Source organism: Stigmatopora argus, chromosome 12 (genome assembly GCF_051989625.1).
Source record: "Stigmatopora argus isolate UIUO_Sarg chromosome 12, RoL_Sarg_1.0, whole genome shotgun sequence".
NCBI classification, from domain to species: domain Eukaryota; kingdom Metazoa; phylum Chordata; class Actinopteri; order Syngnathiformes; family Syngnathidae; genus Stigmatopora; species Stigmatopora argus.
Genome location: NC_135398.1, coordinates 457,835 through 485,474, shown reverse-complemented (window position 1 = coordinate 485,474; position 27,640 = coordinate 457,835). Strand labels below are relative to the sequence as shown.

At 47.1% G+C, this 27,640-nt stretch overlaps 2 protein-coding genes and 1 long non-coding RNA gene across 7 annotated transcripts in view; 2 read left to right on the top strand and 1 right to left on the bottom strand.

The window, feature by feature from the left end:
• The window catches only part of LOC144085347 (uncharacterized), a 35,201-nt gene extending 33,399 nt beyond the window's left edge, over window positions 1-1,802 (top strand). The window contains exons 2-3 of the mRNA XM_077614499.1: window positions 477-601; window positions 1,138-1,802. Of these exons, the coding sequence (XP_077470625.1) occupies window positions 477-601; window positions 1,138-1,327 (315 nt within the window). The 3' untranslated portion in view covers window positions 1,328-1,802. The remainder of the gene's footprint in view (window positions 1-476; window positions 602-1,137) is intronic.
• On the bottom strand, window positions 258-26,914 carry dlgap1a (discs, large (Drosophila) homolog-associated protein 1a). 5 transcript variants are annotated; one of them, XM_077614478.1, is made up of 16 exons: window positions 26,836-26,914; window positions 26,153-26,392; window positions 13,732-15,215; window positions 8,596-8,837; window positions 7,430-7,625; window positions 5,890-6,253; window positions 4,653-4,777; window positions 3,906-4,031; window positions 3,638-3,778; window positions 3,471-3,544; window positions 3,324-3,369; window positions 2,607-2,921; window positions 2,359-2,491; window positions 2,189-2,280; window positions 1,544-1,696; window positions 258-916 (listed from the first exon to the last, which is right to left on the bottom strand). In XM_077614478.1, the coding sequence occupies exons 3-16, from the start codon at window positions 15,145-15,147 to the stop codon at window positions 692-694; spliced, it is 3,648 nt and encodes a 1,215-aa protein (XP_077470604.1). In that variant the 5' UTR covers window positions 15,148-15,215; window positions 26,153-26,392; window positions 26,836-26,914; the 3' UTR covers window positions 258-691. The 5 variants fall into 5 exon arrangements, with proteins under 5 accessions (XP_077470604.1, XP_077470607.1, XP_077470606.1 ...); XM_077614481.1 differs by having other exon boundaries at window positions 7,568-7,625; XM_077614480.1 differs by having other exon boundaries at window positions 13,864-15,215.
• Window positions 1,966-3,005, top strand: LOC144085348 (uncharacterized). Its single transcript, XR_013304094.1, has 2 exons — window positions 1,966-2,367; window positions 2,535-3,005. It is a non-coding gene; the product is annotated as an uncharacterized LOC144085348 (long non-coding RNA).
• Window positions 26,915-27,640: the final 726 nt, after the last annotated feature.

The following is a 27,640-nucleotide window of genomic DNA, read 5'->3' as shown; positions in this document are numbered from 1 at the left end:
GTTTTAAAAAAACAAACTGTTACTATGATACGTTAGGCATTTGTTCACAACTCAGTTTTGTAACAGTTATGCTTGCTGTTGTATGATTCCGTTAAATAGTTCTTCCATTATAATCTGCAAATACTACCCAGCAACAATGAGGCTCATTCGCCAATATGTTAAATAATGACATGACATTTAACAAAAGGAGCATTTTTGTGCTTCTGACAGCTGTCCCTTGTGATTTGGATTGCTTCAAATGTCTTTGGATACTTTGTGACGTCCGTCGTAACTTTTGATATTTAAGAGTTAACCCAAATATGGTCAATCCAATTTTAACAGATGAGATGCGAGTGCCGTCAATGGCAGCCAAGCGTTGTTTTTAAACTTGATGTTATCCAATCAGAAACCTTAGGAACCCATTTCTCCTTTTGTCTTTAATTGAAAAAGAAAACAAAGTTTAAATGTCACCATAACAAACGTCCACTTGATTTCAGGTGCAGCTCCACGTCTCGGCGCCGTCCACAGTCGACGATGTCCAATGGACGTCTATCGCCGTCGAGGGAGGCCGAGGCCCGGGGTTGCCGGCGACTTCGGACTCGCCGTCGTCCTCGGACAGGAGGTAACGTCATGGCTTATTTTTGAGTGGCGCCGGCCGGCGTCTCTCCTCGGGGGCACGTCTGTTCCCGCGGCGGAACCGTCGAGGTCCGGCTCATAGCCTGGTCTGCGCCTCGGGGATGTAAATCTCCACGCTGTCGGCGCTCTCGGTGGCCGAGTTTTGGCGCACCGAGGCGGCCCGCTTGGCGGCCGTCAGCCGCTTCCTGGCCTCCCGTCGATGTTTCTCCGAGCTCTCCAGCGAGCGGTCTCGGGCCAAAGGGGGGTGGCGCCGTTGCGACACCGCCACCGCGCCGGGAACCGGTGGCGGTAGCCGGCGCTCCTGGCGAGGGAGGGGAGCACAAACACATGCCTCGCTCAAGAGTAGGCGCCAGCCAGTCCAGTCAAAATGCTATTTATTTGTATTTTGGAACGAAGCTAGTCCACGTTAAAAGGGCAGTTATACAAAATAAGGTCGCCAACCATCTACGTTGAAACATTTGCATCTAAATTTGAAAAAAAAAATGTCCACTCTGCCTAATTGAACTCTTGTTCTGTACTTAGGAGCCGGATTCCGGACCATCCTCCAGCCGTCGACCTCGACGCTAAGAGAGAAAGCCACGGCGAGGCAAGGCGAGCAAGCGGTGGGAGAAAAGATAGACACGGACGGAGAGAGATGGACATGGACATGGAGGTCAAGGCCGAGGTCAAGGCCTTGCTTGAACAGCGGATGGATGCGTGGAAGCGTGGGTGAGTGCGAGCGTCTTCACTGTCAACAAAACAAAACAAAAAAAGGCCATGAGAGCAAAGGAAGGAGGAAGCCGACGCGGCGCCGATTCGAGCGGAAACGGCTAAAAAATTTGGTGGGACTTCATTCAGAGGTAAAATGGTAAACAATGGCTTTTATTTTGGATGATGATCATGTGTGGGAAGCCACAGCTGACATGGATGGATGGCAGGATGATGCTACCTTTCTCTCAGGTGGCTCCAGAGGTCTCCAGTTGTTGGCTCGGAGTTGGTGGAGCTCATCGAACTTGAGGCTGATGTTCTCGATGGACAACTGAAGCATGTCCCAAAAAGCCGCCAGGTCGGAGGCCACGGGCCGAGGGTGGACGCGAGGGTTCTGGAAAAAGCGCACGGAAGACGGACCACGCCATCCTGTCAGTATCCTAAACACTAGCATGCTCCTGCTAACAATTTGTACACTGTCTTTTTTTCTCTCCCTTAACTATCAAGAAAGGTACTCGGATGATTCGCCTAAAGACGTTTCGCCGACGCACGAACGGTCATTCGGCCGAACGGCCGTTCGGCCGAATGACCGTTCGGTGGAACGTCCATTCGGCGACCTGTCCGTCTGTCAAACGTGCGCCGGCGAAACGTCTTTAGGCGAATCATCCGGCCATGATCAAGAAGGGTCTCTAACCCTGGTCCTGGAGGGCCCCTATCCAGTCTGTCTCCACCAACACACCCGAATCAAATCATCAGGATGGTGATCAAGCTCCTGGACTAATGAGTTGATCATTTGATTCGGGTGGAGATATAAAAAGCAGACTGGATATGGGCCCCGGGGGACCAGCGTTGGAGACCCCTGCTATGGAAGAAAATCATCACTCACCAAATTCTCCTCACACAGCTCCCTGAACTGCTGAAATTTCTGGGACATCAAGAGCTGGGCGCTTCCCACGGCGCTCCGGATCTTGCTCAGGACTACGAAGAAAGCGGCCCGTCTCCGTCAAACGACCGCGGCGCCACACGGCGAGGGGCGCCCGGCCGCCCGACACGTACCTTCCTCCGGTAGGTTGTTGCGCTGTCGCTCCGTTTCCATCTGCCGGCACCAGCCCTCCATGCGTTCGCTCTCGGCCCGCAGCAGCTTCAGGAACCAGCGGCCGTCGCGCTGGCACGCCGACCTCTGCGCCACCTGCGTGGCAAAAGATTCATTGGTCACCTTTTGACGTTGCCAGGTCGTCGGCGCAGGACGGACGAAGCGGAGTGACCGGCGGCTAGACGAGCCGACGTCGGAACGACGGACTCACGTCCAAGATGGCCGAGCCGCGGTAGCCCACGTCGTCGGCCGGGTCTTCGCCGCCGACGCCGTCGATCCAAGGGTCCGGCGGAGGGAGGATGGACGGGTCCAAGTCGCCGTCCTCGTACTCGTCCGAGGCGCAGGCGTGATAGTGGTTCCCCGAGCCCTGGATGCTGACCGTGGACGTGGCCATGTCGCGGGAGTACTGGCGAGAGAGGAAGCCCGGCGACGGCAACGGCGACGCCGCCGGCGACGGCGCCTGGAAATCCCTGTGCGGCGAGTCCAAGACAGGAGCGTCCAGGAAGCCCGGCATGTCCAAATCGGCCTGGCGGAGGCAAACAAATCACAAGTCGACGGACGTGTGCTGTGTGGGATATATTCCAAATAAAGCAGGAATGCAAATAATGTGCGCAAATGTCTCTAACTTGTGTATTTTAAGCGCTGCTCTTTTCCTACTGCAAACAATAACAAAAAACATGGGCATAACAAAAGTGAAATGATACCATTGCACCTCCACCTAATTACTTTACGTCAGCCTTCAAAATTAAATATCGGCTGTTGGGGCTAGATTTGACTAAATGAAGTTACCTATAAAAACGTGGCCTGGTTTACATATGGACTGACGGTTTTTGGGATTGGAAAAAATACGGTCTAAGATTGAGTGGATTGGAACTTCTAATCGTCGAGACTGCTATGCAGTACGTAGTGTGTTGGTGGTGCGTCTTACCTGTACAGCTGTGGTCACACTGTTGGAGCGTTGGATGCGTCGATACCTGACAAGCGGCCATTTTCCCAAAAAAGAAAAAATGAACAGTTAGTGAGCATTCTCGCTTCAAACTGGCAAATAGCAAGCGCTAAGATGGCGGCCACTCACCGTCTGTCATCCTCCACTTGCACGCCGACCGAGGCGAACTTAGACGGATCCTCCGCTTCCTCCGGTCCGTCCACCTGATTCAAACAGGAATCCCCGTTTCAAAAGGGGGGGCTTTCGCTGTCGACGGCGGCCAATCGAAATGAAAAATTCTAAACAGATGAGTCTACCTGGATACCTATGGAGAGACATCTGCCCTTCCCGTGCGGTTCCTTCCTGTACTCGTCTTCGGCGACGGGAAGGCGGCTCAGGACCGAGGGGGCGGGGCCGCTGATGGTCACGCTCACGTGCTGACTGGCCGGCCCGTGGATCTGACGCACACACACAAAAACACCCAAAGGTTACAACTCACAAAATCAAGAAGAAACATTTCCGGGGCTTCCCCTCACGCTTAAGCCTAAAAAAAGAAAATGCGTGCAAAAGGGCGAGCGACCTGACCTGCGCATTGGCGGCCTCGATGGCGGCGGTCAGCGCCTTCATGCTGTCGATGCTTTCCGTGGAGTTGCTGAGGCCGGACTGGAGCGTGGCGTCGCCTCTCGGTCCCTCTTCTTCCATGTAAGCGTCCTGTGAGATAGGGAACGGGGATTTGAGAAAGCACGTCTGCGAATATGGCATATGTGGAAAAATGTTCGGAAAGAGATGCTGTAAGTTCGATTTTGTATCGCGCGCCCTTTTCCGAGTAGTGCTTCTTTCCGCTGCTAATACTACCGACGCTTGGCGCTGTGAGAGGGAGGAGCCTCAGCAACGTGTCGAGGAGGAGGAGGAGGAGGAGGAGGAAGAAACGCCTGTCCCCATGAAGAAATTTGAGACCAAACCCTTGGCCGAGGGGCAAAACCCAAATATTGAACGTTGCACAAAGGTTGCAAATCAAATGAATGATGCCATACGGTGCTACCTCATCATTTATGATGAAAAAAAAAAGAAAACTGTGCAATGGTCGTTAGATGGCTGGCTTCTTTCGACCAGTTTCTAGTAAATCCTCCAAGGAAGATACTCATCAACCCTCATCTTCTTCTCCTCGACCCTCAACTTCTTCCTACATTGAAGTTACGGAGGAGGAAGTCACTTTTGAAGTTTTGAAGCCCATTCCAGCGACGACGAAGACCCTCTCATGATATAAAATCCTCCCACCCGCGCGTATAAACCCGTAAAATTGCCTTCAAATGATAGAATTTGACATCTTACCTGCGCCGACTCGGTGCTGCTCTGCGCCGTGATGGAGATGTACGGCTTGGGCGCCGTGGAGCAGGTGGAGGTCCGGGGAGGCACCGGCGGGGGGGTTTTCTTGTAGGTGGTGATGCAAGACGAAACTGGAGGAAAAGATAAAACACAATGTCATGCTTGCAGTTTTTTGGGAAATGGGCTTGGGGTCAAAGAGGCCGCCGGCGTTTGGGCCCAGGGCGCCTCTTTAAGAGACAAGGTCGGTCGGGGCAAGCCGCCGTTTGTTTATTGATGAATCGGCAAGTGCACTTGGAAAAGGAGCGCCTCGAAATAGCTTGTGGCTTGGGATTGGTTGTCAGGAAAGGCCAAAGCATTCCATCTTTTTAACGCTTTTCTAGGCTCTTCCTCGCTCGCAAAAAATGGACTTAATGGCGTCGGGACGTTCGGTGCCATTTGATGGTCATTTTTTAGTTTTAATAAACGCCAATATTCTCTTTTTAATATATTAATGTTGAAGAAATGCCAATAATAATTTGTATACAGCTAAATGACGCATCTTTGGTACAAGTTTGGAGCAACTTGGCCAATGGATGTCAAGTAATAATCACTTACGAATCTTTGCAAATGTTTTTCTCTTGAGCAGCGCTTTCATTTCAATGCCTGAGTGTAAAAACAAAACAAAAAAAACAATAGAAACGCACAACATAATGTGGAAAAAGTCCCATGGCAATTGCAATTGCTATTGGCGATAAGGCAACTTTCAGTTCAGCGCTCATGGAGGAAGCATTTCCAATGAAATGTCCGCTCATCTATAAAGAGCTCCAATTCTAAGGCTACGCTAAACAACGTGGTCGACTGAAGACGGACAGATCTGCTAAGAAATTCCCGCTGGGGCAGCGAATGTAGGTCGCCTAACAGACCAAAGAGCCTTCCAAACACAACAACAAACAATTTGGATGTGGCGGACCAACGCAATCTGACTTGGGACTGTGCTTCATTTCAATGACGTTATATATATATAATATACATTTCACGGTGAGCCTACCTTACACGAGTAGTGCATGCAAGACAATAACAAATAGCAACGCTCTTAACGTCAGCCAGGAAAAATTGGATCAATAGCTAGGAAAACAGCTCCAACCACACACGAGTAGTGCATGCAAGACAAGAGTAAATAGCAACGCTCTTGACGTCAAACGCCGGACATCAGAGAGAGAGAGAGAGAAAAGTAAGTAAGCTCACCTGGCAGAGAGCGTCCTACCTGTGCTGCTCTGGATGGTCCTGACGGTGGTGGCGGAGGTGCGCGGCGGGGAGGACGGCAGCAGGAGCAGCGGCCGGCCTCCCTCGCCCTCGTCCTCGGTGGCGCATCCCTGATCGATGGCCCTCACGTAGCTGTGGCTCCTCATCCGGAAGGATCCCGGCATGGGCAAGGTGTCCATGGTTTCCATTCGGTCCATTCTGTCCATTCGGTTCATTCGGTCCACCCTGTCCACCCTGTCCACCCTGTCCATCCTGTCCAGCCTTCCCATCCTGTTCATGGCGGCTTCCATGGCCTGAGCTTGCATTTGGCTGTAGACCTGCTCGCATACTTGCTCAATCTGCCCATTCACCTCCAGTTCACTCAACTGGGGAGAAAGAAGAAATAAATGCAAGAGACAAAAAATATGATCAAACGATTCAAAAATCATGAAAAAGCCATCGACTGCATTCATGGTAATTAAACACATTTTAAATATTAAAGGGACTTTTATACTAATAGGCAACACAAAACATGGTCAAAAGGAGGAAGTCAAAGTTAACCCTTTAACAACTACCGTATTTTCACAACTATAAGGCGCACATAAGTCTCAAATTTTCTCCAAAATAGACAGGGCGCCTTATAATCCAGTGTGCTTTATATATGGACCAATACTAAAATTGTTATCACAATAAAATAAAATAAATCAGTAAACTACGGCAAGCAGCCCCCGACTCTACTATTTTCCCCGTAGAAAAAGTACTGCGCAGTGACTGCTGGGATATATAGTTTTTTTGTCAATACACCCAATGGATTGTGGCCTGTATACATCGACATCAGCACAGCTTGACGAAGGGTGGCAGGCAGCGCCGGGCTAGTTACGCTAGCTACTAGCTAGCGAATGGATTGTGGCCTGGCGATCGAGATCAACACAGCCTTGCGAAGCATGGAAGACAGCCCCGGAATAGTTACGCTAGCTACTAGCTAGCTACTATTTGCGAATGGATTGCGGCCGCCTGGACGAACGTATAAAAGTCAGCGTTTTTGATGACTCATTTGGACAATTCGGACACAGAAAATGAGGACTTTGATGGATTTGTGGGTGATGATGACATGAGTACATTGTAAAATGGCTAAATAAAGTACAACCCAACACAGTTTTGCTTCCGGTGCCTTTTTAAAAACGTGTTTTTAGCGTGTGGGTGTAGCGTGCAAGAACTATATATCCCAGCAGTCACTGCGCACCGGAAACCGGAAATAGAGTCTGGGGCTGCTTCCGGTAGCCAGCGCTATTGCGGTTCGATATTCATAAATAATATATATGCGTCTAAAACAGTGCGTCCTTTGTGTGTTTAAAATACAGAAATAGCACTCGTTACTGACACTGCGGCTAAAAATACCATGCGTCATATAGTCGTGAAAATACGACAGTTTTTTTCTAAGGAAAACTTTTTAAAAAAATTTTTAACAATGTTTTTTTCCCACTTATTGTCCGTCCGTGGCCGTCAACAAATTTCGACTGGAACGCACGGCGGTCGGGGACGAGGTCTGCCGACCGACTGACCTGACTGATGGTGCTCATGGCCCTCATGTAGCTTTCATTGCGTGATCGGTATTGGGGTGAGGACAGCAACGATTTGGGGTCGAGAAGGGTTTTGGGGTCCAGGGTGTCCAGGCTTCTATTGATGGAAACCTCACTCACCGCACGCAGGTAGCTGTGGCTCCGGATTTGTAGCTTTGGGGAATGTTCCGATGAAATCCTAAAGGGAGAAAACAAAACAGGAACTTTACAGACGCTCCCCTAATATTCGAGTTACGAACAACGCTACATACGAACATGTCGGCGCATAGTTTTTTTTTTTTTAATTATTTTTTATTTTATTTATTTATTTATTTTTTCCCAAGATGGCGCCGTCATGCGGAAGCCAGTGACAGTAGCTCTGTATATTCTTATGTTTTTCGTGTTTTACAGCCCTTCTATCTTTTTTTAAATTACATTTTAATATTTCTTAATACATTCCTCTTTACTTTACTTTGTACTTTATACTTTTCACTTGAATGTTTTTACAACTTTCTTTGTTCTGTGAGCCTGGCTTCTTTCGGCTACTTCTTGTAGTGCTTCTTTCCGCCGCTAATACCGACGACGCCTGGCGCTGTGAGAGCTCAGCTCACCCAGCATCCACCTTCCTCTGCCCAGTTCGTTGCAGTGCGGAAGTGCGTGAACGTATCTTCAGTGCGCAAAGAACATTTTTATCATTAAATATCTCGTGCGTCCATTATTCAATATGGTTGGTGAAAAGCGAAAGGCTTCTAGTGAGGGTGGTAGTGCAAGGAAGAGGCAAGCCATTTCATTTGAAACCAAAGTGGCAATAATAAAGAAGGAAGCTTGATGCGGGTAAGAAAATGGTGAGCGTTGCACGGGCATACAACTTGAATCGTTCGACGATCGTTCGTTAAATGTTTTTTTTCCAGTACAAACCAATGCAGGTTACTTATACAAGCCTTAAACATACAAATGCACTTATATAAACCTTCAATATACTTATATAGGCCTTAAACATATATTATGATACAAAATATAGCACTGAATCAACTTACAAACAAATTCAACTTATGAACAATCGCTCGGAACCTAACTCGTTCGTAAGTAGGGGAGCGTCTGTACATCTAATTGCCAATGACACTCTGCCATTTTGGGGCATTTGAAGGAAGGAAAGAAGAGCGTCTTACTGTAGGGTGGTCATTTCGGTGAGGGAAGGCTGCGTGGCCTTCAAGTAGCTGGCGCGCCGCGCTTGCATCTTGGGAGAAAGTTTGGGACCCCCGTCGTCCGATTCGTCGTCGTCGTCATCGTCGTCGTCGTCGCTGTCCTCCTCGGCCATGGCCTTCACGTAGCTGCCGCTCCTCATCCTCCGACACGGGATGTCCTCTTCCTTCCCCAGGGGAGAGAAAGAGCTCCATTCGTCCTGAGGCACCTGCACCCCGCCAAAAAGAAAGGACGCCCAGACCGTTAGCAAAGTAAATAACAACATCCGGAAAAAGAACAACAACACGCCCACCGTTGGCCACATCCACTTCCTGCACTGCCAATTGCCGGCTAATTAAGACAATCAAAACGGCGTCGTCCGAGACGCACGCCCGCTGCTTTCCGCTGCACCGGCTGGCGACCAAAAAGCAGGGGCGGACATTTTAGATTGGAGAAGCAGATTGTTCCATCGGATTTAGACAACGATCGCAGTCGATAAATGAATAGACAATTGGTTTATGTTGACTGTTGGGGTTATTCTGGGATGTTATTATATGTTCATTCATCATTAATAGGGATAATTTGGGCTATATTTTAAGTTGGGACCGAGCAAGCTCGAGGACACTTCCCCACCCCCCCACAGCTGTTTTCGAGGACATTTAATTGTTTTCAGGACACCATGTTCCAGGCCGAGACTGTTGATCTGAGTTTGCAATGAAGATCTACGAAGGACTCTTAAATTGCTTTGACTTGGATTCCGGCAGATGGCGATCATCGAATCAACTTCTGAAAATACTCGCATAATGTTTAAAAAATACTGTCGCTCTGTTTACCTTATAAAGAAATGGTTTGCTTACTTGTGCAAATTCTTACGCAGGTGTTTTTGGTTTCCGACCTGATATGCAATTGTTGTGGCAGTTGTTTTTTGACCTTAAAGGTGTTATTCGGTTAGCTTATGCAATCGTTTGAATCAGATAACCTTAAGTGTTTTGATTATGCGCCGACAAAATGGACAGAGGAGGATGCCGTTTCTTCAGAATCCTCCTGGATGAAGACGAATCGGGAGTGATTTTCACTTGCAAGTTTGTAGCCAATTGAGTATGTCAATGATGTCTCTCTGTTTTGATTAAAGTATACCCAATAATAAACTTATCATTGACTCACGATGAGCTAAGATGGCGTTAAAATGCATCCGACGGAAGAGCGGTTCTCCCCAACTCATCATTTCCTTTTCAAGCGACGGACCAATGAGAAGTGACACAATAACTAATGACGCCATCGTCTTAAAGTACTCTTGCCGCGGCCTCGGCACTTTAAAAAAAACGAGCGTCCGTGGGTGTTACGCGTTGGGGAAAAAAACAACAAAAAAAGTCTGTCTCGGTTCGAGCGGGTGTAAATTCGACAGACAATAAAAGCCAGGAGCAGCAGGCGAGCGCCGCCACGCCGCTAATTAGACGTGAGTCACCCAAGGAAAAGCGGATTGGCTTTCCGGATGTACGCGTGACGTAACGCGGACGGAAGGCAAATCAGCGCTTTGGCTATAAAAAGCCAATGCGGGAAAAGGACCAGCTGCAGCGGCGGCAGAGGCAGAGGCATCGACATCGGCACACCCACGCACCCGCGCGCACGCCGCTTGCCGCTTCCCCGGCCATTTCTTTGCTCATCTCAGCCTCGGTTTTGAACCTGTCATCACATGGATTTTCCCGTGTTGCATTTGCAGCCTCTCCATACCGATAGCATTCATCGTCCGCAAGCCGGAGACTAGCCAGGCCGATACATAATTAGACACCCAACCGCTCACAGCGAGGGACCATTTAGCGTACAATGAGTCTAGATTGCGTGTTTTTGGGAGAAAACCAGAGTACCCGGAGAAAAGCCATGCATGACATATTTTTCTTCCCTCATTGAAAACGTCATCGGAACCAATGTTCCCTCTAATTTTTCGTTGGTCTGAGCAGAAAGTCAACCTCCCTGAGCGCACCGAGTACCAGTGTGAGCGACATCATCGGTACTCGGATGATTCGCCTAAAGACGTTTCGCCGACGGACGTTTGACAGACGGGCAGGTCGCCGAGTGAACGTTCGGCGGAACGTTCATTCGGCGACCTGTCCGTCTGTCAAACGTCCGTCGGCGAAACGTCTTTAGGCGAATCATCCGGTCACGACATCATCATTGCTCGCTATGGGCACACCAGTATCACACCTGCCATTTCATGTAAAACATGCTGTAAAACACGAAAAACATAAGTGGACAGAGCTACTGCCACTGGCTGCCGCTTAAACGGCGCCATCATGGGGAAAGGGGTAAAAAAAAAAAAAAAAAAAAAAAAAAAAAAAAAAAAAAAAAAAAAAAAAAAAAAAAAAAAAAAAAATCCGATTTTTTTTTTTACTGCGCGCCATATGATTGCTGCTGCGCAGAGAAGACGAGAGTAGTGCGCAATTGCGCACGCGCGCAGCTTAGAGGGAACACTGATCGGAACCTAATCAAAGTCCACGCGTACCACCCCAAGTATATTTAAACACACAAATATACACATTTTCTCGTTAAAAGCGGAACAGAAAGAGAGACAGAGTTGGAGAGAAGAGAAAAACAGGAACAAGGAAATGATTTTACTTTGAATACGATAACTCCAAATATGTTTTGGTTTCGGGAAAAACGGCCATTTTGTAGGAACGGCAGAACGACGGACGTCAAGAACCTCACTAGATGGCCACACACCAGACAAAAAGCGAACTTTTAAAACCTATATTTAACCAGCAAATATCCCATATATGTAAAAAAAAAACGCCTCTAAAAATGGCAAATACAATTTGGACATGGGTCGAATGTACTTATGCCAGCCAATGGTTAGACTTTTAGAGCTAATTGTCTCTTAATACATTCAAACATGAGCTGACACAAAGACACAGAAAAAAGGCGCAAATGCCGGGGAGAACTTTTCATTTCCAACAATATTGAAGAAATATTGTTTTGGTACCAAATTCTCACTTTTTCCAGCCAATACCTCGACGGAATCGCCACGCGGCCAATATTTATTCATCTTTCCGTTCCATTTTGTCTCTACTTGAGAGAATCATCAACGTCAAAATCGCTTTGAAGGTCGCAGTGGTGTCCAACCTGCGGCCCACGGGCAGTGCGATGCCCCAAAAACAATCGGAAATGGTCCAACATTTAACACCCTACGATGACAAAAAAAAGAAAAAAGAAAAAAGAAATTTCCAGCTGACCTCCGCATTTCTATAGGGCCGATTCTCCGGCATAGAAAAGTTCTCCCCGACGTGGCCTCCACAAAAAAGCACGAGAACAAATACCAGACGGCGGGCGTGTGAAAAAGCAAAGACATTGAGTAAAAGGTGGGCAGAAAGAGAGTAGAAATTTAAATGGATGTTAACAAAGATGAATTCATGTCATCTATTGCCTGCCATTCGGAAAGTAAGGCTGCCTTACTTTTCCATTCAACTAAAATGGTGGAAAAAGGAGGAGGAGGAGGAGGACGAAGAAGATTAGGAGGAGGAGGAGAAGGAATAGAGAGGCTCTCCAAAGCGAGAGGTGGCACGGGCAGGCGGGGGAGTGAATGACAGTTAGTGGGAGATCGGAGGGGAGGCAATGTTCCCTCAAAAGCGAAAATACAACATGTCGACTGGCTTAATGTCTTTTTGTTTCTGCTCACCATCGATTGGAGCAATACAATCTGTAATAGTGGCGTGCTACGTGGAGCCAAGCTATTTCTTCTCCCTGTCAGTCATTTTCCATCACGATAAGATACATTTTCAATGACTGGCTGCTGAAAAATGTGGACAACAATGAGCAGAACCTATTTCCTCCTATTTCCTTTTCCATTTGAAATAAATGGACCTGCCACTCATATTAAGTAATGCTGCAACCTAAACCGCATAAAGAGAAGCAGCGTAGTAGAGTCGTATGCTTATTCCTCAAATGTATCTAATCATCTGGTACTCGGATGATTCGCCTAAAGACGTTTCGCCGACGGACGTTTGACAGACGGACAGGTCGCCGAATGGACGTTCCGCCCAACGTTCATTCGGCCGAACGGAGGTTTTGCCGAAACGGGATTCGCGCACTCGCCCCGCCCCCGGATCGTGTGCGTACAAGTTTTTTCAACCTCGGCCCCAAGGCCATATACAGCCCGTTAGTATTTTTAATCCGGCCCGCCGCCGGCGTTGTCCAAATGATAGTAAAGTAGTGTCGCGATGGGTGCAAAAAAAAACGTCTATATACACGTCCATTTGCCAAATGGCTCAAAATGCTCTCAAATTCGGTCAAATCCAGCCCAAAACAGCGTTTAATGATTAAATACAAATATTAATATTTGTATTTAATCATTAAACGCTGTTTTCGGCTGGATTTGACCGTATTTGAGAGCATTTTGAGCCGTCGGCGGGCCAGATTAAAAATCCTAACGGGCCGTCTATGGCCCGCGGGCCGAGGTTGAAAAACTTGTACACACACGATCCAGGGGCGGGGCGAGCGCGCGAATCCCGTTTCGGCGAAACCTCCGTTCGGCCGAATGAACGTTCGGCCGAACGTCCATTCGGCGACCTGTCCGTCTGTCAAACGTCCGTCGGCGAAACGTCTTTAGGCGAATCATCCGGTCACGTAATCATCTGCTAATCCTGCCCCCCCCCCCTAAAAAAAAATTGCAATAAACTGACCTGCCACAAATGCTACAAATATGAAGTAGTGCTGCAACCTAAACAAGTAATGCAGGCATTTTGCTCAATTTAAGGGGGCATATTTAATCATCTGCTAATACTTTTAAGAGCATTTTAGTATTATGAATGCAATGACGGCGAAAGGCTTCCAATCCATTTTGACGGGGGAGGTTCCTTGGTTAGCGTTCTCCCAATCAAAATGGATTGGATGCTAGCGCCGCGCCATCAATGGCACTAAAAGAAAAGCAGGTGGCGCTATTTTTAATGATCTTGCCACAGCACTTTGGGCAATTTGTCTTTGTGCTAGGGGCGGAGTTTACACCCAACATCCAATTGGAATCCTACTTTCTAGGCTTCGAGGAAACATTGTCAGCCATGAAGAGTCGAGGCGGGTCAACAAAAGGGGGAGGAGTGAATCGAGCCGGCGCTCGGGGACGCCAATCCATTTACCTGTAAGAAATGGCAAGTGCGCTCCTGTCGCTGACTGCCCTGAGATTGGACTAGAGCTCTAGCTAGCTTTAGGTTAGCGCATCCGGCGTGGCCGCTCTCGTCGGCGTAGACCTCTCGGCGGGCCCTGCTCACCGTTAAGCTGGATGACCACGCCCCTTTCTTGGCCAGGGGCGCCTCCGCAACCGACAGCGACAGCGAGGGACCGCTCCCTCCGGCGCCCGGCGGGGCCACGCCCGCTGCCGCCACCGCGAACTTGACGTCGTTGTTGCTCCGGGAGGCTTTGAGGGCGGGGCGCTGGCGCTGGGGCCCGCGGTGCGCGTGCTCGCCCACGGTGCCGTAAGGGTCCATCAGCAGGTACGCCGGCAACTGGGGGTGCTGGTCGGGGTCGCCGCCGGGGTAGCGCCCCATGGTCATGGCCATGGGCACGGGCATGGGGAGGGGCGATGGCGAGACGGAGGGCGAGGGCGGCGCTTGGTGGTGGCGGTGCTGGTGCCCGTGCTGGTGCTGGTAATGGTGGTGGTGATGCTGGGGGTGATGCTGGGGGTGATGCTGAGGGTGATGCTGGGGGTGATGCTGGGGGGGAGGGCGGTAGAGACGCAACTCCTGCTCCAGGTTATCGTCCGAGCTCCAGTAGCCCGAACCCGGCGCCGACGCCGAGCCGTGCAGCTGGTGGTGGTGGTGATGGTGGCTCCGGTGTTTGGGCTCGGCCGATCGGCAGCGCTCGCGACTCTTGCTCCGCCTCCTCTGGCCGTCCGGGCTGGCCCTGGGACCGCCGCCGTTGACGCTCCCGTTATTGGCCGCCTTGACCGACGGCGTGTGGTGCGGCCCCTCCAGCGAATGCGACTTGGTGAACAGCTTCTGGACCGAGTGGACCAGGTGGCGGATCCTACCCGGGCTGTCATTGTTGGCCTCGGGGGGGCCGGGGACCTGGACCGAGGCCGGGGACGGCGCCGGGCCCCCGCTCTGCGTCGACATCCCCCGCTTGTACTGCAGCGTGTGGTAGCCGTCTCGGGAAAAGGACAGCTGGCGCTCGAAGGAGTCGGAAAAGCTGGACGGCATCCGGGTGAGCGTTTTACCTCCGTAGCCGCCGCCCACGTAGGGCACCACGGCCACGCACTCGTCCGTGGGCTCGGGGTGGTGAGACGACGTCACCGAGTGGCACCTCCTGGGGAAGGTCCCGTAGGGGACGGCGTTGTGGTGCTCGGAAGGGTAGGAGGTCCGGTGGGCGTTGTAGTAGGACAGCTCGCCGGGGTGCGGCACGGCCACGGGGAGCCCCGCCTCCGACGGCCCCATGGGGTAGGGCTTGCGCTCCACCAGCTGAGGCGGCGGATCGTACGCGGGATCGTACGGCGGCTCGTACGCCGGCTCGTAGGACACGCCGTGATGGTGGCTCCGGCTGCCGGAGAGGCCTTTCATGGCGTGGGGGCGGGGCGACGCGGGATGGCCGATCCGGATGACGTTCCCTGAGAGGTGAGCTTCGGACTCTGAGAGGGGACGAAAAGATGGAAAGAAAGTGAGACGGACAAGTCAAAAAAAAAGGGCGCCATATCATCCTGTCCAAACGCTAGAGCAGGGGTAGGGAACCTATGGCTCGGGAGCCATATGTGGCTCTTTTGATGGGTATATCTGGCTCTTTGCTAACCTGTGAGCTAAAATATGGAAATCACTGGTGACAGAACTGAGATATTACATCTAGAACTGCTTTAATCTTCTTCTTTTTTGCAGTAGACTCTTCTGGAATGTATCCTCTCATTGATTAGCAACAGCATAAGAATCTTTTAAAAAATAATCATTTTTTTCCACTTTAAAAGTGGTGAAATTACCAAAAAAAAACTGAAAAGGCACTCGTTTACATGTATGTATTTTGACTTTTAAATTTGTAGTATGGCTCACAAGGTATAACATTGGAAAATATGAATTGTTTGTGGCTCCCAAGGTTCCCGACCCCTGCGCTAGAGTTAGCGCTAGCGCAGCAGAACAGGCTAATTATGAATTACAAACTCCATATTTGCGGACCCCTCAATTCCTCAATTCGGCATCCAACGAGTTACAGATTTAGCACACTTCTACATGGCAAAAAAAATAAAAAAAAATAAGGAAAGACAAAGGAGTCTCATTGTTGTTTTAAGAAGACATTTTGTCTTGACGACGGCGAGTCACGGTCCAAGTGACTCCAAGTCCTCCCCCGCCCGCCACGCCAAAGAAGGGCCGCCGCGCGTGCCAGCCTGGCACTTTTGCATTGGCGGAACGGAGCAAGGCATTTTTTTTGTTTTTTGCCGGGCTCTTTCCAAGGCGCCCCGAGAAAATGCCGCTTAACGCGTTCTGACAGCTCCACTGGTTGGATCCAACAGTGAGCAGCAGCTCCATCATCTCTCTCTCTCTCTCTCTTTCTCGCACTCAGAATGGAATACAGTGTGACGTTAGAAACCGGCACCCTCCCCCGCTCACCCCTCCACAAGCCACTTGTTGCGTGATTCACCGGCGGATTTTCCAGAATGTACATTGCACTTTTTGGCGACTTACACTCAAGCGAGATTCGTAAATGTCTTGTTTTTTTTTTCACTCTGACTGCTGTTATGTTGTTTTCTAGGCTTATAGTTACTGAAAAAAAATTCATGTTACAATATTATGTGCCTATCTTGTCGGTTGTGCCCTATTTTGCCAAGACTTTAACGTATAAGGTCTATTCTAGGTTTCAGATCAATTCAAAAGGTACCCCCAAAAATGCAACTTCTATTCCAGGGTGACATACTGAATTTTTATCCCCCTTTCATTTTGCATTATTTGGCTAGAGCGACTTACAAATATATTTTATATTTCTAAAAAGGTGTCATTTTCACAAGCGCGACAACTATTATTATTGCAAAACAAACAGACTCGGGGACACTTTTTTCCTAAGAACCATCGTCTCCATACTCAGCGTTTCGCCCCTAATCTAGACCCAATGAAGTACCGTCACTGCACTCTACATAAAATGCCACAACACTGCCAGATCCATATCAATAAGGAATGTTCTCAGACTTTTACTTCAGTTTTAGCATTGCAAATTTCGTGACTGGACATTTCGTCAACGGACAATTCGTCGCCGGACAATTCGTCGCCGGACAATTCGTCGACGGACAATTCGTCGCCGGACACTTCGTCGCCGGACACTTCGTCGCCGGACACTTATAATACCAGACGAACTTAGGGTTTCGTTAAGAGGGGAGAGATTTGTTTTAGTCGAAAAGGAAGATATCGTTTTAACGGCAACTGACACTCATCTCGATTTATTGGCAAAAAGTATGCACTGGTATAGAGTTGATGGTTGTCAGGTGCACTATCCAACGTACCGTCGCAAAACCAGTGCATACTTTTTGCCAATAAATCAAGATGAGTGTCAGTTGCCGTTAAAACGATATCTTCCTTTTCAACTAAAACACATCTCCCCCCTCTTAACGAAACCCTAAGTTCGTCTGGTATTATAACTGTCTGGCGACCAAGTGTCCGGCGACGAAATGTCCGGCCACAGCAAATTTTCTGGCTAGCTTTAGCAGGACCTGCTAACCACTTGAGCCACTTGTATTTCTTTGCCTCACTTCATTTTCTATAAATCTTTTTAGGTGAGTGAGCACTTTTCGGTGAAGCTTTACACCTCATTGTACTGGTGGCATAATGACGATAAAGGCATTCCATCGATTTAATCGATGAGAAGAAGAAGAGGAAAGAGTCGCCGAAGATCCGTCCGCCTTTTACGGAGCGCCGCGCGTAACGAACAGACTGCTGGCTTGATGCGGCGTGTAGGCGTGAGGAGGAATGAAAATAGGGCTCGGATCAAGTTATTTTGGGCTAAATGAAAGCCGCTGAACAAAAAAGCCGTTGAGTCACCCGCCGGGCGGATAGCAACGCTGCCGGATGGAGGTGGACGGACGGACGGACGGCTACCGAGACGTTTGCCACGGGCCAACGACACGACCATTAAAAAAAAAGCCGTGGCCAACGTTAAGCGCAACAATTTCCGGGGCGCTCGTTAAACCTCATTAGCTTAAAGTCGGAAGACGGCGGCGGCACCCAAAACGTTTCGACCGGGAACCAAAGTTCAGCTCAAAACGGTTTGGACGTCGACCGCCGTCGACGTCAACCGACCCGTGGGTGGGAAGAAAAAGTACACAAATATCTTGGTACGTAACGCGGCCTGGAAGCAAAAGCCAGCGCGTGACGTCAGCGCTTATTCGCAAGTGAGTTGCCATGACGACGGAGAGCCACCATAGCAAACGCGCCTAGCGCAGAAGCTAAGCGAGCAGCCACTTTGGAGCCAAGAAAAATCTCCCCTTCTTTTAATCCCTGGCCAGAAATGGTCGTACGACCAAGTACGTGTCCGACACCTGGCGCTTTGCTCACACTTGATCGCAGTTTTTGGGACTATCCAACGGAAATGGCGGCCCACTTTCTACTCGGCCAAGCGGGGACGACGACGTGACGTAGTCTGGCGGTTAGCGGAACGGCGATTAACTCTATCACGGGGCAAAATGAAGAAGAATACTTTGATTTCAGATGGAAACCATGAATATCACCATCATGTTGAGTTTTAAAAAAAAGCACTTTTTCCTCATCAAAACGCACTAGCTAGTTATTACACAGCCTGAGACAGCAATGCTAACGATTAGCGGAAACTCTACCAAGTGGCAACATTAAGAAGAATACTTCCATTTCATCCAGAAACTATGACTATCGCCAACATGTTGAGTTGACATTTTTCTAAAACACATTTGCTCTTATCAGAAAGAATGAGCTAGTTATTATATTACTTAGTGGGAGACTGCAAGACTGACAGTTGGTGTAACTGCAATAAAATCAGGAAAAATATTCCCATTTAATCCATAAAAGAATGAATCATCTGCAACATAGACTTGAATTCCCCTCCCCCCCCCAAAAAAACAACACTTTTTCATCAGAAATCACTGGCTAACAATCATATTACAATGCAGTATGAGACGGGCAGTGCAACTGTGTAAATCAAGATGAATACTTCCAAACGATGGATTTCTGTAACAGAATTAAAGAGCACTGGTAGTAGTAATCATAATATGACAACACTGAGGGTTAGCGTGAGCGCAATAAAGTCTACCACAGGGCAAAATCAAGAAGAATACTCTGAATTTCAGTATCCACACGTTGCTAGTTTTACGCTAAAATGGCTGGCCATCAATATCCAGTTTTACTGTCATTTCCTAAGACCAAGGCTCCTCCCCTTAATGATAAGAGTCCTGCTTCCGCACCCCCCCCCCCCCCCACACACACTTGTGTTCGCCCACCGACTGACGTGAGTCAAGCGAGCTTCGCTAGAAGCGCGTGGGCGGCCGCTACTTCTCCGTCAAAATCCCCCCCACCCCCACCTGCCTTTCTTTTTTCCGTTCCGCTGATTTTGTCAATGTCGCCGGGCGCAAAATGAAATGGGGTGTTTGCGCATCCCCGCCGCCAAGACGACAATAGACGGACAGATAAGGGACAGACAAGACAGCTCAGCGGTGGGAAGTGTGAAGGACTTTTGGAGCAAAAGCGGCGCCAAACAAGCGGCGTGATTCAGAGAATCCCACACCTCCGATCGGACGACGTCGTGGCGTTCTTATCTCCGTTCGTCAGCTGCGCGAGACCGAGCGAACCGACTGTTGGAGTGTGTGAGGAGTGAACGGGAGGGGGGCGATAGGGTCTTTTAATGCGATGTATAACTACTCATTTTTAATCTTTTTTTTATTCATATAAATATTGAGGCACAACTTATTTACAGGACACTCCCATTGACAGTGATAGACGTCCAATTCAATCCATTTTGACGGGGAAGGCCGGTCCTGCCAGTTCAAGGGACGTTGGGACGTTGCCAAATAGGAAAATGTAACTAGTCACAAGTCTAAAAACACCATCTCCATGTGCGACCAAACAACAGAGTACCGTATTTTCACCACTATAAGGCGCACGTAAGTCTTAAATTTTCTCCAAAATAGACAGGGCGCCTTATAATCCAGTTTGCTTTATATATGGAAAAAAATCAAATGTGTCATTCACTGAGGGTGCGCCTTATAATGCGGTGCGCCTTCTAGTCGTGAAAATACGGTAACTACAATCACCTTTGAGTGACAACTGTAAGCGGAGGTTGCCAAGGGCAATTTCATGATTTCTTTAAAATAATGGAGTTGAACTGAAATTTAAAAGCAATCTCATTTATAAATTGGACTTCCTCCAGAAAAGGTTTCTTTTCATTGAATCTATTTCTGCCACCACACTGGACTTTTCTTTCATTCTTACAAGTCGGAATCGCAAGTGAGCGCATCGGCCAATCCGTGGTGAAATGACCAAAAAACACTTTTCATGTATTTTTACTTTTCAATTCTATTAGTCTGGAAAACGGTAAAAGTAGGGCATAGAAAACGATGGAATTGCTTAAAACGAGAGAGCGAGGGAAGCAGGGAAGGGTTTCCCCTTTGTCAGCCAGTTGTGCTATGACGCACCCACCCGCGAGAGATGAGGAGCATCCCGCCCGCCCGTCCGTCTAAAAAGCATCCAACATCACGGCGACAAGCATCCAAACGCATCGCTAGAAAAGAAAAGACAACGTTTGGACGGGGGACTGGATGGAGGCTGACCCCGGGCCACGCGTCCGTCCAATTGGAGTGGCCCGAAATGACGCTTTGACACTAGACGTCGTAACGTCCAGGAAGGACGTCGACGCCACGCCAAACTACAATTAAGCCGCGGCAAATTAGGACAATACGGTTGAGCGGGGGCCGTTTTGGCCCTGGGCAACGCAGGTAACGAACGGCCCAGGGCGCCATCGCTTTTTTTTCTTCCTCAATTATACTGTCAGTTGTCCAGAGCACATTTCGCTGAAATGAGTCCTGTCATTTTTATATTTTGACACATTTTTAGAACATGCTTCTCAGGATATTTGGAAATTAAAGCGTGTCTAATTGCACTATTTTGTTGTATCTTTATATATTTGACTTTTGCAATTTCTCCTTGCGTACGTATAACTCATCGACGCAGTGGCGGTCCGTGCATTTCCTAGTGGCGCCTTCAGCAAAAACTATTTTATGGCTATAAAACCTCTACTGCAGCTACAGCTGCGACACATAAAAAATAATCAATAATAACCTCATTCAATTGAAATATTATTTAGGAATATAGCCATATTTTACTCACCAAAAATCCTTTTTAACTGTACACAATATCCATCCTCCTTTCCTCCTTTTCTATCGCCATCGACGCTAATTCTGAAAGTCAAGCCTGTCCTGTCGTATTTCTGCCATACGTTTTTATTCGATTTAGCGCTGAAAATGTTCGTTCCCGGTTGTGACAGATTTGCTTGCTTTGGAGTTGTCCGACCTTTCTTAATGATGTCCAGCTTTTTTTTCTTGAAAAGTCCGTCTTCAAAATAGCTTTAAATAAACAAAACAATATATTTGCTTGTGCAGCTCGCTCCATATACAGTTTGGTAGCTCTGGCTAGTCCACTCTATCACTAGCCAATCATAGTTGGTGAAAGCGATGACGGATCCCTACGCCTGCGAGAAGGCATTGTGGAGTTGCCAACCACGAAATCTGATTGGTTAAAGCAACAGTCTTATCGACGCTTGTTTAATGCAGCAGAGCCTGCAGAACTGATTGTGAAGGCCTTGAGGCAGATTTCTGACCCTGGCAACAAATAATGGCTGAAATGTGATTGGTTCAATGCTTCAATATGAAAACACACATCTGGAAGCAGTGCAACCAGGGAGAAAAGCAATGAAAGGAAGCTAACAGACCATTTGGAATAATAAGTATTGATGGACAAAATATAATATATGATTCAGATATTTCTTAGGCCAGCAGAGAAGGCCTTGAAGGCCCTGACGGCACACCACTGCATTGACGGTATGTCAATATTATGCACGCAGTCAGAAACATTTGCTAGCAGATCGTCACGGTTTAAACAACGTGTATTTATTTTAAAAAAAGGAAGGAGGCGGGCAGACTCGAAGCGACTTGGGCATCTGGTGGGCTAGTTCCCGTTTGCGAACAAGACTCGCCGCTTTGCGCTGACATTTGGAGCGACGTTACGTGGAGCTTTGCCTACAGTCTTCGCATATTGTGCCGCATGAAATGGGATTACGGATCTGTGCACGACTGTGAAGTGCTGTGTTGTTCTTTTTTTTTTAGTTTATTTTTTTTACCCGTGATATTTAGAGCCGCGCTACGTACCTCGGAGGCTCTTAAGAGCTGCCGGAGTCGTAACGCCATAAAAATGCTTCTGCTTTTAGGGCAGCCTTTGTAAAACCATTCTTTATTTGGCCCCTTCACCCCATCTAGCCATTTGGGTCAACGTTATTGTAGGCCAGGGGTCGGAAACCTTTTTGACAGAGAGAGCCATAAACAATTCATATTTTCTAATGTTATTTCTTGAGAGCCATTTTCAGAATTGAAAGGTAAAAATACATGAAAATGTGCGATGTTTTTTTTTTGTCATTTCACCACTTTTAAAGTACAAAAAGTCTCTGAATTCTTTTGACAACATTGTTATGCTGTTGCTAATAAATCAGTATCAATGATATCATCAAACAAAATGATGATTAAAGTGGTGGCAGAGGTAGTGCCAACATGACATGACATTCCTATTAGTGGATTCAGGATTCAGCTATCTCACCAGTGATTTCCATATTTTATATCACAGGTTAGTGGAGAGCCATATGCGCCCATGGAAAGAGCCACATATGGCTTCCGAGCCACAGGTTCCCTACCCCTGTTGTAGGCTTAGATTTTAATAGATTTACTATCTTCAGTGAAGCTGGGACTTTAATTTTTTTTATATCCTTTTTTTCATACAATTGGGAACAATTTTATCATTTTTAAATGGGTTTAGTCACTAGTTGTGGTCCCGATTAAAGCTATCTATCCAAATTGCGTCGCTATTTCTGAAAAATTCAAATTACGAATGAAAATGGGGTGCCAACTTTTTATTTAGTACGCTTCAGAATTGAACCGAGAACACCTCCCTTTTGTATGTCAAGGTAGCGCTTGACTTAACTCTGTACAGACTATTTTGAGCATTTCCTTTAGTGGACTGGGAGCGCCCAGCCGTCCCACATCAAATTCATTGGACGTCAGCGAAGGAGTTAATACGCAATGATAACACATGCGGATGCCTCGAGGATTTGACCGTAGCCATCCTCGACGCCGTCACCCCCGGTCGGCTCCTACGTACTATTTTGTGCCGACGTTGGCGTTTGTTGGCGCTGCTGACGTGAACGCAACGGGCACAATGAAAACAGAGCAGATGTCAAATGAGCGGCAAAACCATGTCAACATTTGGGATGGCCAGATTTTTACAGGGGAATTTGCAAGCTCCACGTGCTCAAACAATCGCTATATTCCGGCCTAATTTTCTAACCAGTATTGAAATTCAGAACACCAACATGCAAAAAAGATGCACAATGCAGTATTCCTCTACAAAAAAAATAATGGAAAAGTTAAAAACAAGACTACTAAATTCAAATCTGCTTTGCCCAAAAGATAAAATAGAGCCACAAGTTTCTGCTTCACTCCCCCCCAAAAAGACTTAAGCCAATAGAAAGCATTTTCTGGAGAAGTACTAAATTGCTGGAACATTTTGAAGGTGAGCCAAATGTGAGCTTTCACTAGTCAGGTATAAAATAAGCGAAGGAAAGATGGAGAAATGGCCGCAAAACAATTTCCATAGTCATGAAATGAACCGCCAATACAAATTTGCCACCTTACCGTAATAATATAGCAAAGAGCAGTAGAAATTCCAAGTGTCAACATCATCTTATGGTAAAAAAAAGCATAGAAATAGCCACCAAGTTATTACACACTTTAAACAACCACAAATGGCTACGACCAAATGCTAGCTGGCTGCGGTCGCTAACCGAATCTGACAATAATCCTCCATACATTTAGCGATTAAACGATCCCCCATGTTTATGAAACTCTCAAATCTCAACATTCAAGTTAGAAAAGGATGTGAGATATCGATTTATAAAAAACGAGGACGAATTTTAGCTGATCTTTTTTTCTAGCGCTCAACCTTTCACCACAGAACACCAATCGTTACACAAGAGTAACAAAAATAAATAAATAAAAAGATCCCCAACACCAAAAGAACACAACGGAAAGAGGAAAAAAAATAGCCTCAAGGATAGGAATAAGAATAGAAGAGCAAATGGCAGCCATGAAGCGGTCATTGCCTTTTAAAAAGTCAGCGCAAAGCGAAAAGGAAGAAGGAAACACTCCGGTGTTATGGCTTGACTTTTTGTGTCACGGAAACAGAAAGTGCTGGACTGCACTTTGGTGGCTAATCCATAATTTACCACGGGATACCAAAATACACCTATTTGAGATGTGGGACGCAAATAGAAAAACGCTAGCCTCGGAAACTCTCTGCGCGTGCCACCTTCAAAAGTATTTCAAAACAACGGCAACGACGTGAGGATCTTCTTTCACATTTCCGAACGGATTTGTTGACAAAATATGGCGTTTTATGGGCGCTGTTGTGGTTCTTCTAACACAGGGGTCAGGATCCTTTTTAATGGAAAGAGCCATAAACAATTCATATTTTTTAAATGTTAATCCATGAGAGCCATGCTCCGAATTTAAAAGTCAACATACATGAAAATGTGTGCCTTTTTAAGTCATTTCACCACTTTTAAAGTACAAAAAGTCTTTGAATTCTTTTGACAACATTGTTACGTCGTTGCTAATCAATGGATAGCAATGAGAAAATCCATGCAAAAGAGTGTAATGAAAAAAAATGATTATAAGGCGCTGGGGTAGTGTCAATGCCATAATACCAACGTAACGCTCCTATTCCTGCGCTTTCTCACCAGCAGTTTCCATAGTTTACCTCACAGGTTAGTGGAGAGCCATACGCACCCATCAAAAGAGCCATATCTGGCTCCCGAGCCATAGGTTCCCTACCCCTGTTCTAACAGCTTTAGGTGGAATTAGCCTGGAATTAGGAACTTAAAAGGATTCTTTTTTGCCCACACTCTTGTCTTCTCATCAGCAGTTGGTCCTCTACAATTAGAAGCGCGCACCACTCTCCTCCTCCTCCTCATTCTCCTCCTCCTCATCCTCATCCTCAGCCAGAGGCGACAATCTGACACAAGCCCCCCAACTTCTCACTCAAGCGGAAGAAGATAAGGCGGACAAATCCCAGCCAAGGATGACTGCGCCGCAATCGCACTCCAAATCGCCCCACTCGTTTCTTTTCTTTTCTTTTCGTTTCTTTCCTTTTCACTCGGGGCCATCACAATTGGCCGCAGGGGCGACAACCTGTTCGTCTTTTTACAAATTTTGAGATGCTTACGCGCCAATTGTCATTTTGTATTTATTTATACATTTTTATGACTCAATTTTAATCTGCACTTGAAGTGTATTCATTAGTGTTTAAACGATTTTTTTTCTAAAAATCAATCCCCCAATCATTCCATTTTAAATGATCATTTGACTACACCCTAGCGCAGGGGTGGGGAACCTTTTTGACGAAGAGAGCCACAAACAATTCATATTTTCAAATGTTATTCCTTGTGAGCCATACTACCAATTTAAAAGTCAAAATATATACATGTAAACGAGTGCCTTTTCATTTTTTTTTTGTAATTTCACCACTTTTAAAGTGGAAAAGATGGAATATTTTTTAAAAGATTCGTATGCTGTTGCTAATCAATTTGAGGGTGCATTCCAGAAGAGTCTACTGCAACAAAAATAAAGATTAAAGCAAAAAAAATGAAGATTAAAGCAGTTCTAAATGTAATATCTCAGTTCTGTCAACAGCAATTTCCATATTTTAGCTCACAGGTTAGCAAAGAGCCAGATGCACCCATCAAAAGAGCCACATGTGGCTCTAGTTCCCTACCCCTGCCCTAGCGGAAGAGACTAACTACTGCAAAAGACTATCCCGGAATTGGCCCCCGGACCGCAAGTTTGAGACCACGGTCTGATAGCAGCGCAACGAGGAAAAAAAACATTTCATGCAAGAAAGGGTTAAAGATGTGGGAGCTTCTACCAAGAGTTCCCAGTTGTTTTCATGTCTTCAAATCCCACTATACGAAAAAAAATATCACGGCACTCAAACGGTGCTGTTGAGATCCCCCCGAAATGTGTCATATTTCAAGCCAATTCCTCAAAAGGGGGCAAAAAAACCCATGAAATAAACACACGGGTGGATCTCCAACAGCTCCTGCTGAAGATGCCGAGATATTCCATCGCGAGCGTCAGAGTTGGAGGAGAACGAGCATCGGCCATGAACGGTCGCTCGGTCGGTCAGTCTCTCCTTCTCTTTTTCCGCCTGTCTCCCCCTTTTTTCTCGTTGCAGGTGCGAGGTGAGTCACTAACCCACGGCGGCGTCAAGATTGATCAACGTAAACGCGTGTGGCCGTCCAAAGTGGCCTTACCTCGGTCAGATGTTCACATGATGGTCGAGGAGCGCGCAGCATCCGAAGACGCGTCCCCGCGTGCGTCCGTCCGTCCGTCCTTTCGTCCGTCCCTTCCTCCCTCCCTTCCTTCTCGTCTTCTTCTCGCCGCTGTCCGCGCAGTCACCGGCGGGGGAGATGGAAGAGGAAGAAGGAGCGCGAGAGCGCGAGAATGCGTGAACGCGTGAACGCGTGAATGCGTGGGCATCAAGTGGCGAAAGCCTGCGGACAGGAGTTGAAATCAATCCACTGTTTTCGAGCTCGCGCTTCCGGAAGTCGTTCGCCAAAATAAAGGCGGCCGGAGATTAACCGTAACCCTTTCGGCGATATACTGTACTTCATGCTGTGGGTGGGAAAAGTCACGCTATAGAGCTTTTCATGCCAAAACTTATCTTTCACTTGTCTTTTATTTTTAAAAGGGGAAAAACTAATCAAAGGGTAGTTAACGTGAAGTGCGCATTTACAGCACTGGTAGAAAAAAAGGCGGCAACGCGTCATGTGACGTACACTAGAAAGATAGCGTCGCGTTAGCCATTAGCACTCGGCATCGGCGAATGGCTTCGTCAAACAAAAGCACACAAAATATAGCAAACAAAAGACCAATGATATGACTCAATGACGCCTCAACTCTAACTAAACAAAACTAGTAGCTTAAATGAACTTACGTGTCAAAAGAATTAAAAGTTTTCCCACGATACATCCGCGCCATGTTGGCTTCTAAATGAAAACAACCACCAGTAGCGGATTCCTACCCACAATCCCTTGCTGCCATTGAACTTGACGTTACTTCGATCTAATAATTGACAAAATATTTTACTCAATAGGATTTTTGGGAGGAAAATATTTTATTTTAATGTATTTTTGTGTAATTTTCTTTTTTTACACTTGGGTGAATGACTTTTTTTGTCGTTGAAAATTTGTAAATATAATTTACTGTATGTTTTTAATGATTCATCCTTATTTGATATTTTTCCTTATTTTTTATCATTATAAATAATATGAACCATTAAATTTAAACAAGTTAAAGCAGAAATAGTCACCAAATAACGTACATTGATTTTTGAGCATTTCTGAATCACTTCCTGTTATTTGTGTCACTTCCTGTAGAATTGGGGGCTTTTTTAAGGGGAACTTCCTGTTCAATTCGCAGCAGTCGGATGAAAGGAGCCGCCTAATCAGACGTCTGTCATCGTCAATGGCAGCAAATGAATCACTTAAACCCAACGTCAACATACATCGCAAATTTTGACTTGAAAAAAAATGTAAATTTGAAAGAATTGGGTCCGAATGTTGTACTTGGACTTCGTTTGGGGAGGCAAGAATATGAAATGGCGTTTTTGCCCGAGGCGTCAGGATATTGCAGGCCTAGGAAAAAAAGGCTGCATCTCAACTCATATTTATAACTCTTTCAACTGAAAAATGACAGGAATGTAGCTTATTGAAAAAAATACATAGTTCTGTTGGCTTCTT

What these genes read in the sequence shown, in the direction of transcription:
- dlgap1a (XM_077614478.1), bottom strand. Translation starts at nt 15,147, where the DNA reads ATGAAAGGCCTCTCCGGCAGCCGGAGCCACCATCACGGCGTGTCCTAC. An exon ending in CAAGTGGAGGATGACAGACG is followed by an intron (nt 3,370 to 3,470) that starts GTGAGTGGCCGC and finishes GCCGCTTGTCAG; the next exon opens with GTATCGACGCATCCAACGCT. An exon ending in CAACAACCTACCGGAGGAAG is followed by an intron (nt 2,281 to 2,358) that starts GTACGTGTCGGG and finishes CTTTCTTCGTAG; the next exon opens with TCCTGAGCAAGATCCGGAGC.